The sequence below is a fragment of the Pelobates fuscus genome, chromosome 2, assembly GCF_036172605.1.
Source record: "Pelobates fuscus isolate aPelFus1 chromosome 2, aPelFus1.pri, whole genome shotgun sequence".
Classification (NCBI taxonomy): domain Eukaryota; kingdom Metazoa; phylum Chordata; class Amphibia; order Anura; family Pelobatidae; genus Pelobates; species Pelobates fuscus.
The window spans coordinates 423,444,270-423,459,564 of record NC_086318.1 but is presented as its reverse complement, the minus strand read 5'-3'; the positions used below and the strand labels follow the sequence as shown (position 1 = coordinate 423,459,564).

The 15,295-nt window shown below is 40.1% G+C and overlaps 1 protein-coding gene across 2 annotated transcripts in view; it reads right to left on the bottom strand.

Moving 5' to 3' along the window:
* Window positions 1–15,295, bottom strand: part of MACROD2 (mono-ADP ribosylhydrolase 2) — a 1,922,332-nt gene that overhangs the window by 59,337 nt on the left and 1,847,700 nt on the right. For both annotated transcript variants that reach the window (XM_063444038.1, XM_063444039.1), the window contains exon 14: window positions 2,371–2,436. In XM_063444038.1, coding sequence (XP_063300108.1) covers window positions 2,371–2,436 — 66 coding nt within the window. The remainder of the gene's footprint in view (window positions 1–2,370; window positions 2,437–15,295) is intronic.

The following is a 15,295-nucleotide window of genomic DNA, read 5'->3' as shown; positions in this document are numbered from 1 at the left end:
GCTCCTGTAACATTTTGTAGTTGTCTCATGTATTGGCAAATTGCTACAGGATAAGCTGGTGCTATATAAATGCCAATAATAGTAATAATAATAATAATAATAATAATATTTTTGATCATTGCCAGGTGCCACCAGATGTTAACTGTTATGCTCAGTACAGTTTTTATTTTTGCAGTTTTGTAACGTAATCTGAAATTAAAGGACCACTTAAGTCACCCAGGCTAAATCATCTCGATGAAGTTGTCTTGGGGCAGTGATACTGCCATTTTAATCCCGCACTGTAAAACATTGATGTTTTGTTGAAACTACATTGTTTACATTGCAGGCTTAAATACACCTCTAATGGCTGTCTTCCTGATTGCCACTACAGGGAGTGCAGAATTATTAGGCAAATGAGTATTTTGACCACATCATCCTCTTTATGCATGTTGTCTTACTCCAAGCTGTATAGGCTCGAAAGCCTACTACCAATTAAGCATATTAGGTGATGTGCATCTCTGTAATGAGAAGGGGTGTGGTCTAATGACATCAACACCCTATATCAGGTGTGCATAATTATTAGGCAACTTCCTTTCCTTTGGCAAAATGGGTCAAAAGAAGGACTTGACAGGCTCAGAAAAGTCAAAAATAGTGAGATATCTTGCAGATGGATGCAGCACTCTTAAAATTGCAAAGCTTCTGAAGCGTGATCATCGAACAATCAAGCGTTTCATTCAAAATAGTCAACAGGGTCGCAAGAAGCGTGTGGAGAAACCAAGGCGCAAAATAACTGCCCATGAACTGAGAAAAGTCAAGCGTGCAACTGCCAAGATGCCACTTGCCACCAGTTTGCCCATATTTCAGAGCTGCAACATCACTGGAGTGCCCAAAAGCACAAGGTGTGCAATACTCAGAGACATGGCCAAGGTAAGAAAGGCTGAAAGACGACCACCACTGAACAAGACACACAAGCTGAAACGTCAAGACTGGGCCAAGAAATATCTCAAGACTGATTTTTCTAAGGTTTTATGGACTGATGAAATGAGAGTGAGTCTTGATGGGCCAGATGGATGGATTGGTAAAGGGCAGAGAGCTCCAGTCCGACTCAGACGCCAGCAAGGTGGAGGTGGAGTACTGGTTTGGGCTGGTATCATCAAAGATGAGCTTGTGGGGCCTTTTCGGGTTGAGGATGGAGTCAAGCTCAACTCCCAGTCCTACTGACAGTTTCTGGAAGACACCTTCTTCAAGCAGTGGTACAGGAAGAAGTCTGCATCCTTCAAGAAAAACATGATTTTCATGCAGGACAATGCTCCATCACACGCGTCCAAGTACTCCACAGCGTGGCTGGCAAGAAAGGGTATAAAAGAAGAAAATCTAATGACATGGCCTCCTTGTTCACCTGATCTGAACCCCATTGAGAACCTGTGGTCCATCATCAAATGTGAGATTTACAAGGAGGGAAAACAGTACACCTCTCTGAACAGTGTCTGGGAGGCTGTGGTTGCTGCTGCACGCAATGTTGATGGTGAACAGATCAAAACACTGACAGAATCCATGGATGGCAGGCTTTTGAGTGTCCTTGCAAAGAAAGGTGGCTATATTGGTCACTGATTTGTTTTTGTTATGTTTTTGAATATCAGAAATGTATATTTGTGAATGTTGAGATGTTATATTGGTTTCACTGGTAAAAATAAATAATTGAAATGGGTATATATTTGTTTTTTAAGTTGCCTAATAATTATGCACAGTAATAGTCACCTGCACACACAGATATCCCCCTAAAATAGCTATAACTAAAAACAAACTAAAAACTACTTCCAAAAATATTCAGCTTTGATATTAATGAGTTTTTTTGGGTTCATTGAGAACATGGTTGTTGTTAAATAATAAAATTAATCCTCAAAAATACAACTTGCCTAATAATTCTGCACTCCCTGTAGAGACGCGCTTCCTCCTCCAGAACCGAGTGTAACTCTACGGGAAAGCGTTGGATTGGGTGAGATCATCAAGACTGATGTTCTCAGCCAAGGAGGAGAGGTGACCACAGGGAGGGCAGAGCGGCATGAGATAAAAGGTAAATAAACAACTTTTTAAAATCTTGCAGGTGGGTGCTTCACCTAAACGGTAATTACGACACACTAACCACACATTAGCATTCAGAATACATTTTTGAATTCTTAACATCATAGTGTTACTTACTAAATGAAGGGACAGTGCCATGTGATTTCAGGCACCATAACCAATTCAATGAAATGGGTATTGTGTCTCAAGGGTCCCTTTAATGAGTTTTTGTAAGTCACATTTTATATATAACAAATATGGTAAAGCAAGTTTTTTGGGTTACATAGAAACATATGAAGCTTGATCATGGTTAAATTATGAAAACGATACCTTGGGAACCTTTTCTTTCAGTAATTCTTTCTTCATTTTCTGTGTCATTTATTTCTTTTGGCTCGTCTGTATAAAAATGGGAAAAATATATAATGTCTTGAATACACATCATTAATGCCTTCTCTAGACAAAGCTCTATTTTACACAAATTGTTATACTAAAGTGCACAGGCTCAGCACTATTGCAGTGCTGGAGGGAGAAGAACAGTGGACGTAAGACACCCCAACCTTACTCTACAGCACTTCTGAGGCGAGGGTGACATTGTCCCCTTAGGGTTTGTTTGAACATCCCATTTATAATTGTGCTATGGATATGCCTGCACACATAGCACTGTGGAGGTTTCACAGAATTTCCATAGACAGCTAGGATTTCTAAGTAAATTAACAAATTAAACTTATATAGATGTTAAAAGGACAATCCAAATCCCTAAAATACTTAAACTTTATGTGTGAAGCATGTGTTATCTTGTAATGTCACAAAAAGTGCAGATATCATTAGAAATTGGCAATTTTATAAATTAACCTTGTTACACACCCCGGCTGTCAATCAGACAACAGGTCCTGTTATTTCCTGGTTTGGTTAAGCCAGTGGAACTAAACTCAAGAGGCAGAAATTGCCCCGAGCACCCTGCCTATCCCTAGTACACATTATGAAATGCCTCACTTTTGGTATTTTGGTAAGTGATGTTTTTTACTTATCGGTCCATATATATTTTAATAAAGCCAGAAATTCTTTGCTTACCCCTGTTCCAAACAGAGAGGGATGACTTCAAAAGAGTGTCTTTACATTTGCTAGTTTCTAGAACACTGGGCTAGTTACTAAAGACAATTTAGTAGCAATTTTAGCTTTAAATTCATCAGAATCAGTTGAAGTGTAAATCTTGCCAAGTTCCTTATTAAATATAGTCTGCCATCCACAAAGGATGAAACAGTCCACTTGCGAATGATAAGGTCCGTTTCAGGTAATTATTCAAATGTAATATGAACTCTTTGCTTGTGAAATATTCAGTAAATGCTAAGATTGCTTTTAACTCTTCCAGAATAACTCATAACAAAATGTTGGGAATATATTTGCTAGACATTGTGTTGAAAACTCATTTGCGAAATTTAGGACAAAAAAATCTCCAACTTACCCCCAGGTTTCTAACCTATAAGTTGCAAGTCTATTGCTATCTCACCTCAATTCACTATTTATTGAATAGACGCCTTACCATGACACCCAAAATAACTAGCATGCTCTAGTAACAGGCATAGGCAACCTTCGGCACTCCAGATGTTTTGGAACTATACCTCCCATGATGCTTTGCCAGCATTATGGGTGTAAGAGCATCACGGAATTGTATGTTTTACATAATACTAATACTCTCTCTGAAGATTTGCAATGAATGCAAACCAACACGATACAGATATAAGTTAACAGAAGCACTTACATGTTGTATTAAAAAAATAAATTCTCTCTGCAATTGCCCGTTTTAGCGCTCGACAAACTTTAAAGTTTACCCTTAACTCACAACTCATAGTGCTTTGGCAAGAACAGTGGCCTGGTTGTTTTATTTTGAAATAAATATTTAATCACAGGCTTGCATTTAATAAATGTGTTATTCATGAGAAATGCAAGGCGGATGGGACTAAAAGCCAGAGACTCTTGCTTATCTAAACAACAGCCGAAGTACTTTTGAAAGTGTGATCACTGTGCTCCATTAAATCTGAATTTGTACATCTCATTACTTATTTACCATACAGAGCAGAATCTATTGGAGTTGCTGCAGTTTCTCTGTTGTTTTGTATGATTTTCGTAGGTGTTTAACAATCTTGGAAAAAGATTAAGTGGGTATTTACTCTCTTATTTAGGATGTATAGCGCCAGAACAATCATATCAATTAACACTGTGGCTGGAGGCAACTCAGTCTCAACGACAAACAGAAGGCTGGTCGACATGCTTTATCATCTAGCAGGCTGCATTTCAAACTACACCGTGTTTTACTCTTGTTAAAATGCTCGGAAACAGGTGGAAGAACTAGATGATATGTTTTTCCACATCCTCTCCAAGAATTCGATGCCTACTAGCAAATACAGTATTTCAAGGAAAACAGCAGGACTCTTTGGGGCTCGTTAGAGTGCATTAAGCAGGTTATAACACCTTGTGTTTTATATTTATTACACTTTTATGTATTTTAGGAAATAGCTGTAAAACTACAGGAGAGTGGGACAGCAAGAAAAATACAGTTCCCTACAGTCTCGAAAACAAAGACGACCAGTTTGATTGTGAGTGAATCCAGGAGAACATTCTATGGTATTGGGCTTCAGTAAGGATGACTGTAGCCCTGAGGACACATTAGTCTAAAGAAAACTGCCGATCATTACACTGTTTTCTCAAGAAAACTTTTTTATTTTAAATTCAATAGTCATGGTAGGGACCTAACTCATTAGCAGATGATGAGGATTTTAAGTATTTCATTAAACTATTGAAGATATTGAAATAATTTTTACAGGATTTTATATTTTGACAAGTTTGGGAATATGGTCCACACATACTAAAAAAATACATTTAGGAGAGAACGTAAGGTGCAAGCTAATATGATTACTAGTCTCTAAATAATTGTACATGCACAAGATAGGCCAGATAGGTGCTATCATGCTAAATCAAGATAAAGGATGGTGCAGAAATATCGGGCAAGAACCCATAATTGCCAAAAACACATTCCACGATCTCGCACAAAGAAAGTAATACCAATATTGAAGAAATATGGGGTAGTAATAAAAAAGTAATGGTGTTTGTCTTTTGGATCTGGCCACAAAGCAATTTCACTGTATTGAAGGTGATTTATGAGGCAGCTGATCATTGGTGATATTGGAAAATGGAAGGTGTAAATGATTTAATATGTTCTAGCGGTATGGATTGTGCATTCTTGCATTTTAGGGTATTAAAAAAAAAATCTTTTGGAGCATTGTATATGGGGCAATGCTTTAAAAGCTTCTCCTAATCTATAGTCAAACCACTGCATCATATAATTTAACAGACATAGTCTTTATATATATATATATATATATAAGTTAAAAAAAAGTAACTTTTTTAAATGAAATTATTTTTATACATGACATGAATCACAGGGAAGAGAAATGGCAGCGGAGTAAAGATAACACACTTTAATTTAAAAACCTGAAGGTTAAACCAAAAACATAACTAAACCGCTCTAGAGCTTACTGTTGTAAAATGCGAGAGATATTCTTTGACAAAGGTTATTAATAGTGCAAAAAACAAAATGTACCAGAAAATATACAGTAAAATAATAAACCATTATCGTTAAGACTGCTCTAAATTGCTTGGAAACATATTGGAATGATTTACAAGTAGATGATTGAGAAAAATAAACTTTATAAAATAATGAAATAACCATTTTATAGAAATGTTAACATACTTGCCAATAAAACATAAATATATAATAAAAACAAAAGGTTGATTTGAAACGTGATGAAGACATTTGATTACAATTATAAAGGGAATCAAAGTCAAAATATTAATGTCAACATGTTTTTAGGGTAATGTTAGTATTGTCTTATTTAGAAAAGCAAATGTTTTATCTTGTTTGGGCTTGTTTCATCTTCTGTTCCCATACGCTATACTAGTTATGTTAGAATTAAATGTTGGTCATATTTAGCTATTGTACATGCTGAGGAACACATTGACACTATATTTATATAATTTTATCTGTAATAACAAATGTTCAAGGAGACACAGTGAGACCAGGTAGGTAATGCGAAGGAAAACATAGGTATCTAGCAGTTTGTTCACTTAGCAAACGTTTAAATGCATTTGCTACAGAGGTTACTATCCATTGAGATATATCCCGGTATACTTTTTGTAACACCAGAGGTGAATTGACTATTTCCTAGCATATGGGAAGGAACTTGCCTAGTGAGTTGTTACATCGGCTGCAGAGGCCATCTAGTGAAGAGTTTATGTTCCTTATTATTTGGCGTGTCCTATGCCATAGGGATATGACTTTATTACAGGTCTTATGTCTTGCTCACTGTGGAGCAGTGATGTGTTATATTGCCTACTCAGGACTTTTGTGTTGGAGTAAAACTAACTCTGTGTGCTATTTCCCAAAAATAAGAGTTCATGCAAGCCATTCTGTAGTTACAGGAGAACATATACAGGAAAACATAGTTGGGTGATGCACTAATACTTTAGAGCGGGGGTAGGCAATCTTCGGCACTCCAGATACCCCATAATGCTCTTACACCCATAATGTTGGCAAAACATCATGTGAGGTGTAGTCCAAAACATCTGGAGTGCCGAAGGTTGCTTATGCCTGCTGTAACGGACCGATTTGCTCACCAGAGGTTAAAAACCGTTTAGGCGATATTCCCCTCTCAGATGCCCAGGCAGCTACTGTAAGCACCAATCTCCCGAACTGCAAACACATGAATTCACCAACTCCCGAACAGGAAACACACGAATACTGGAAACAGCCGAACAGGAAAAGCATACGAACAGCTTACACTCCTGGCAATCAGCATACAATCCAATTCCCCCCCAAGAACGAGACGACACTTCATACAATCCAATTCCCCCCCAAGAACGAGACGACACTTCATTTTAAGGGTCAAGCAGAATCTGGTTTACTGGGGCTAACTGCTCGGCTTTTATGCAGGTCTCCCACCTGGTGGACACTCCCCTAGGGGACCAGATGGGAAACTGGGAAACATATTGGACATTGACCAATCACAAGCTTACAATCCCACAATGCATCACAATCCCTCTGTCCTGGAGATAATTGGGAAGTAATCAATTATCTCCAAGGACAGAGGCAAAACTCCATTAGACACATGGCAGACAAAGGACAATAAAAGACATAAAATTACACACGGTTGCTTTTATCACATAAAACCCATACATTCTACATATCCCCAGATATCTTAGATCTGAGCGCACATTACTACCGAATGGCGCTCAGATCACATACATACAGTTCAATCGCCACAAAGCCAAAGTCTTTCCCATAGTCTTTCATTACACGAATAGGCTCCATGGCATGGCTATCTGGGGTGATGCTGTTCATACGGTCAAACTACCGAATGAACAGTCAGTCGGTTCCACTACCGAATGCAGAGGTAAGGAGACTGGCGGCTCAGCGGTGTTCGTGCAATTAAGTGTCCGTTTTCCGTTCCATAATTTGAGTGCTGAACACTGCTGGCCGTTCGGGAGTTAAAATGGCCACTGCCACATGTTCGGCAAACAAACAAAGGCCACCCAGCGTTTGTCAATTAAGCTGCGGTTAACCGCAGCTTCTGGGTGGTCAATTGATGGCACACTCCAGTTCCCAGGTGGTCCATTGATCGGTACTTTGTTCGATAGAATGAATCTACCGAACACCCCGGCAGAAAATCACGAATAAGCCTTCCAGCAGGGAAAATAAAAGGTTTTAACTGCCGGGCCATAGTCTAAAGGGAGCAGGCGAGCAACCAGGCTTCTCCAGTGCACAGTGGCGAGGTTGGTTCCGCCACACCTGCGTTAGAGTAAGAGCACATTAGTTCGAAGAAGGTGAAACATTTTGTCGGCATGGATACTGAGGCATCTTTTTATGAGGTTCATTACTGATTGATATTGGAATTTTAGACAAACAATGAATTTTTTATTGATCACCAACATGTTCAAGATCACAATCCCATAGCAATCAATATATAGACACTTGTGAATTTGGTTGACGCAGCAATACTCATTTCAAAATGGGGAAAGGCTGGATTATAAGAAAATTGGAAAAGTGAGTTCTGAGATCCATTTTTTTGTGTCACAGATTGAAATGAAAATGTAGTAACTCCTGAATTCTACATTTTCAAACCATCTGCTAGAACATTGTACAATATATGACCTTGATTTAATATATTTTGATATGTTTTTTCAAATTATTTAATTTTCTTTATATATTGATATATGTTTCATATACACTGATCAGTCACAACATTAAAACCACTGACAGGTGAAGTGAATAACATTGATTATATCATTACAATGGCACGATGGTCAAGAGGTAGGATATATTAGGCAGCAAGTGAACAGACAGCTCTTGAATTTCATGTGTTGGAAGCAGAAAAAATTACTGTGACAAGGGCTAGACAACTGGGTCAGAGCATTGCCAAAAAGGCCAGTCTTGTGGGTTGTTACTGGTTTGCAGTGGTTAGTACCTACCAAAAGTGGTGGAAGGAAGGACAACCTGTAAAGTGAATCAGGGTCATCGGCACCCAAGCCTTATTAACACATGTAGGAAGTGAAGATTAGCCCCTCTTGGTCGATCACACAGAAGAGCTACTGTAGCTCAAATTGTTAAAACAATGTAATGCTGGCCATGAACACACAGTGCATTGCAGTTTGTGGTCTATGGAGCTGTGTAGCCACAGACTGGTCAGAGTACCCATGATGACCCCTGTCTAACGCCAAAAATGACTTCAGTGGGAATGTGAGTGTTAGAACTGGACCATGGAGCAATAGAAGGAGGTTGCCTAGTATGATGAAACATGCTTTCTTTTAAATCAGGTGCATGGCTGGGTGTCTGTGCATCATTCACCTGGGGAAGAGGTGACAGCAGAATGCACAATGGGAAGACGGCAGGCCGGCAGATGCAGTGTTATGCTCTGGGTAATGCTCTGCTGGGAAAAATTGGATCCTGGCATTCATGTGGATGTTACTCTGACACGTACCACTTACCTAGAGATTGTTGCAGACCATGTACAGTGCTTCATGGCAATAATGTTCCCTGATGACACTGGCTTCTTTCAGCAGGATAATGCACCCTGCCACACTGCAAAATTTGTACAGAAATGTTTGGAGATACATGATAAAGAGTTCAAGGTGTTGCCTTGGCTTCTAAATTCCCCAGTAGAGATGTCCCGAACAGTTCGCCGGGAACTGTTCGCCGGCGAACATAGTTTGTTCGCGGTTGTCGTGGCGGGCGAACATATGCGATGTTCGGTTCACCCCCCATTTGTCATGGAGGTGGGAGGGTCTGGGAGGGAGGGTCTGCTGCTGATTGGCTGGAATGTGTCTGCTGACTGTGAGGTACAGGGTCAAAGTTTACTCAATGATGACGAATAGGGGGCGGACCAAACATTGCATATGTTCGCCCGCTGCAGCGACCGCGAACCAGCTATGTTCGCTGGCGAATAGTTCCCGGCGAACTGTTTGGGACATCTCTATTCCCCAGATCTCAATCTGATTAAACATGTGTGGGGTGCGCAGGAACAAAAAAAACAGCGAGCCTTTTTTGTTCCTGTACATCCCACCATTGCCATGAAGCAGTGCACAAATCGTCCCCATCTCAGAATTTGCAGGACTTAAAGAATCTGTTACTAATGTTGATGCCAAGTACTTGACACATTCGGAGATCTTGTGGAGTCCAGAGCTGTTTTTTGCAGCACGAGGTGAACCTACACAATATTAGGCAGCTGGTTTTAATGTTGTGGCGGATTAGTTCATAATATATTTTTTGATATTGTGAAAAAACACTTGAAAAGCTTAGCTTAAAATATTATAGGACAACTGTCTTCTCAACACTATGTTTTAATATAATAATCCTTTCATCATGTTTTGAAATGAAATAGAGTTTTTAAAATGAAGTATAAGTAAAAAATAATAATTTTAAAACACGTCCCATTCTATAACAGGATCCTTGGTCATATACATGATTCTTTAGTCAGACAGCTTTAAAAAAAAAAAAAAAATACAGTTAGTCTCTATGGTCTTCCTAGCTTCACTTCCGGCACAGAAGCAGGGAAAACCATAGAGACTAAGTGTCGGTTTTCAAACACTGTCGGACCGAACGTGCATGTATATGGCTGAAGGATCTTGTCATATACTAAAGGTAGGGATGGAGTTTTCTCTTTCTTTTTACATTTACTTAATGTAAAACAACATCTATTTACTTTCAAAACTTTAAGAAAGGATTATTGTAGTAAAAATATAGTTTTTCCTTTAAATTAAGGCAAATATGTGAGCAAATAGGTGATTTAAATTGGGCATACTGCACATGACATAGTACATTAAAGGACCAATCTCAGTGTAGATTTTATGTTTCAAAGAGTCAATGGATGCCACAGTTCAGTTTTTGTTAAAATGTTTGGGAAGTGTTTCACAAAAAACTGGGCTAACGCACTCTTAAATTTGGCAATGTGGAATAGATAACAGACAGACCGACCGATAGACAGACCGACCAATGATAGATAGATAGCTAGATAACAGTAGGTAATAAATAACACAATACATTGTATCTGTGAACATCTCACATAAATAAAAGTTGCACAAAACCTTGCTTTTACGGTTGATGTACAGCCTTCTCAAGATGAAAAGCAAAAAATGCTGATAGCGAAGATTTTCCGAAACAAACAGTGAAGTAAGAGCTGCTCTAAGCATTCTGTCATATATAGTAAATCTCAGATCTGCAATATATCATGAGCAAGAGAAATAAAATGTTTTGTGATGCAAGGTAACAATAAGCCCGTCAGAACCTGTAAAGACAGATAAGATAATTCCTGAGTTTTTTGGAGCACTGATACCAAAGGTCTGTGGTGAATGTCAAATAGTCTGTGAATAGGACGCCAAATCTGCAATCACGTATAGATGGGAAAAAATAAGTCTGAGGCTTTGTTTTAAAAGGGACACTCACACAAACACACCCTTTACTATAAGTGCATATTATTTTTGTTTTCTGTAAAAGTAATACTGACAACACTGTGTCTAATAATTTCTGAAATATACCAAGAACAAATTAGGTAAATATATTTTTGTGCATTATATAAATATAATATTTCTCAAGACATATATAAAGAACATAAATGCGTCCATATGCAACTATGTGACAATCTAACTATCTGACCCCTGATCAATCAGGTTTTCGCCCGAATCACTCCACTACAACTGCCCTCTTAAAAGTTTGCAATGACATCCAAACTGGCATGGAACACGGAGACCTAACTGGAGCTATTTTCCTTGATATTGCCAAGGCATTTGACACAGTAGAGTAGACCATTCTACTGCACAAACTAAAAAAAACTCAGGTATTGGTGATTGTCCGCTCACCTGGTTTTGATCATATGTATCGGATCGATCACAATATGTGTCCATTTCCTACTATTCATGTTATTTATAATTGATCTGCCTAATGTCTGCAAATCCTCAAATGTACACATGTATGCAGGCAACACTGTAATCTGTGCAATCAAATTCAATCTATCACATCTTGAGACTGTGCTCCAAGACCAGTTTACAGAGGGAGAAAAGTGGATAACAAAAAACAAACTCTTCCTAAACACTGACAAAACTGTCACAATGATCTTTGGAACAGTACCTAAATTACACAAATTACAAAATTCCCATCTATCCATCAAAACAAAATCAAATAGCACACTGACTGCAATCCATTCTTTCAAATATTTGGGTATGTTGTTAGACCCCAATCTATCTTTTGACCTCCACATAGAAAAACTTTATCCAAAACTAGGTGCCCTGTACAGAAACAAATTCTGCCTAAGCGCTACAGTAAAGGAAAGGATTGTACAGCAAATGCTGATGCCAATCATTGATTATGGGGATGTAGTATATGTACCTGTGTTATGGAATTATTAAAACCTTTATTAAAATTTCTCATTAACTCCATTTAATTTCATTATATGACAGATTTTCCTAACAGCATTTAGAATATTAGAAAGAGAATGAATTGTATGTATTTTCTAGAAGGATATGACTAACACCGGAATTATCAAGTTCCTGTAACATGAAACAAAGTATACCATAGCTAGCTCATGAGAAACTGCTCTAATGAAATGTCCATTCTCTAAAAAGCCTTGAACCTGACCTCGAATATAACATCACTAACCACTCAAAATGGCGCCTAAAGCCCCCCTCCCATCGAGTAAAGCCTCGTGCTAAGCAAGATGGCGCCTGAACCATCGTGTCCACACCCGTGTCCAAGATGACGCCACCTCTCGGTGGGAGGACACTTAGCCAGCCACTTAGTACTTGAGCCAATTAATAATATTGATGGGTGGACATTGACATAACCACTTAACACTTAACCCAATTAATGATGTTTATTTGTTGTTATCTTGATATTCAATGATGATGTAATATTGCTCTTATAAGGGTCTGCGTGTCAGGATCGGGACAGGGATCCAACACGCAGAGTACGAACAGGAGAGATGTACGTATACCGGACCTTAGAATGGCCGGACTAACGTAAGGAGAAAGCAGAGAATAGTCAGAGACAAGCCGGGGTCGAGGGAACAAGAGGACAGGTAAGCGAGAGACAAGCCGAGGTCAAAGGACACGAGAGGTAAACAGGAACGATAGTACAAGCCGAGTCAAAACCAGATAGAACGATAAACATGAGAGCACTGAGGAACCAGACAAGCTAGAACCACGACAGGGCAATGAACCATTACACACATCCCTCTTTTATACCCTGGTTCTCTAAATCATGGCTCCGCCCTTGCCGAGCCCTGATTCGTTGTTCCGAACCAGATTGACAGGTCGGGGTGTGATTGCCGTCATGACGTCGGCTCCTGAGCGTCGTGTCATGAAAGGGAGTGGGGTTCTCGCGGCCGGCGTGGGAATGACTATGAGAGCTGTGAGGATTGGATGAATCAGCCCCGCTGAGAGAACGGACGTCGGGAAGTCTAACCTCCTCCGAGGTAGAGACTTCAGGTACCCTGACAGTACCCCCCCTTCAGAAACGCCCACCGGGCGGAAGGAACCGGGGCGAGACAGAAAGCGAGCATGAAAAGCCCTGAGAAGGCGAGGAGCATGCACATCCTCCTGGACCACCCAAGACCTCTCTTCAGATTTTCCTCCACTGTGCCGTCCCCTCGTCCTGTCCAGGTTGAGGGTCAGGAGGAGTATGAGATCAATTCCATTCTCAATTCTCGGATTTCTCGGGGGAAGGTGCAATATCTTGTGGACTGGAAAGGATATCCTTTCCAGTCCACAAGATATTGCACCTTCCCCCGAGAAATCCGAGAATTGAGAATGGAATTGATCTCATACTCCTCCTGACCCTCAACCTGGACAGGACGAGGGGACGGCACAGTGGAGGAAAATCTGTTACATACCAAAGGCTTCAATAAAGAAACATGAAAGGAGTTCGGGATGCGTAAAGCAGGCGGAAGAGCCAGACGATATGCAACAGGATTTATCCGAGACAGAACCCTGTAAGGACCTATGAAACGAGGAGCAAATTTCATGGAAGGAACTTTCAAGCGGATGTTTCTGGTACTCAACCATACCCTATCGCCCGGAGAGAATACAGGAGCCACCCTTCTGCGTTTGTCAGCGTGTCGTTTGGACAACATGGAATTATGAACAAGGATTTGTCGAGTCTGATCCCACAACTTTCTCAGATTGGCAACATGAATATCAACCGACGGTATCCCCTGGGAGGGGGAGGCCGACGGAAGAACGGAAGGATGGAAGCCATAATTCATGAAAAAGGGGCTAGAACGAGTAGAATCGCAAACACTGTTGTTGTGCGCAAACTCCGCCCAAGGAATCAGACCGACCCAATCGTCCTGGTGTTCAGAAACAAAACAACGCAAGAACTGTTCAACCTTTTGGTTGGTGCGCTCGGCAGCCCCATTGGACTGGGGATGATAGGCAGAGGAAAAATTTAATTTGATACCAAGCTGGGAACAGAAGGATCTCCAAAACCGGGAAACAAATTGGGAACCTCAATCAGAAACGATTTCAGAAGGAATCCCATGTAAACGAAAAATCTCCCTCGCGAAAATTTCAGCCAATTCGGGAGAAGAGGGCAATTTGAGCAGAGGTACAAAATGAGCCATTTTGGTAAACCTGTCAATTACTGTGAGTATAACCATATGTCTTTTAGAAACCGGTAAATCAACGATGAAGTCCATAGCCAGACAGGACCATGGTTTCACAGGAATTTCTAGGGGTTGCAAAAGACCACATGGAAGCGTATGAGGTTGTTTAGTCCTCATACAGACATCACATGCCCCGACGAATTCCTTAAGATCCTTACGTAATGAAGGCCACCAGAAATCTTTAGAAATCAGAGAACATGACTTGCGTATGCCAGGATGTCCGGCAAATTTACTGTTATGAAAACACTGCATAAGTTCCAGTTGGAGTTTAGGAGGAACGAAGTAACGGTCCCCCGGAATAGGTCCGGGTGCCAGATGTTGTAACTTCTTGATCTCATCCAGCAACGGAGAGTGAATCTTAATGCTAGTGCTGGCAATAATATTACGCTTAGGAACTATAGAAGAAAAAACCATTTCAGGCATAGTAGAAGGTTCATGTTGGCGGGACAATGCATCGGCCTTAGAATTCTTAGAACCAGGACTATAAGTGAGAACATAGTTGAAATGAGTAAGGAACAAAGACCAACGAGCCTGCCTGGCAGATAATCGCTTGTCTTCCCCTATATATGACAAATTCTTGTGATCTGTCAAAATAGTAACCGGGTGTAAAGTCCCTTCCAACAAGTGTCTCCACTCCTTTAAAGCCAAAATTACCGCTAACAGTTCCCTGTCACCAATATCATACCTGCTCTCAGGCCCAGACAATTTCCTAGAAAAAAAATCACATGGATGCAGTGGTTTATTCAAACTTAACCTTTGGGACAGAATAGCGCCTACACCTGTCTCTGAGGCGTCTACCTCGAGTAAGAAAGGCAAAGATGTGTCTGGATGGACTAATATCGGTGCTGAGGCAAACTGTTCCTTGAGAGTACTGAAAGCAACAAGCGCTTCTGGAGACCATGTCTTAGTATCAGCACCCTGTTTAGTCATGTTGGTAATAGGAGAGATAATAGACGAGTATCCCTTAATGAAGCGCCTATAGTAATTCGAGAAACCGATGAATCTCTGAATGGCCTTGAGTCCCTTGGGCAATGGCCAATCCAAGATAGATT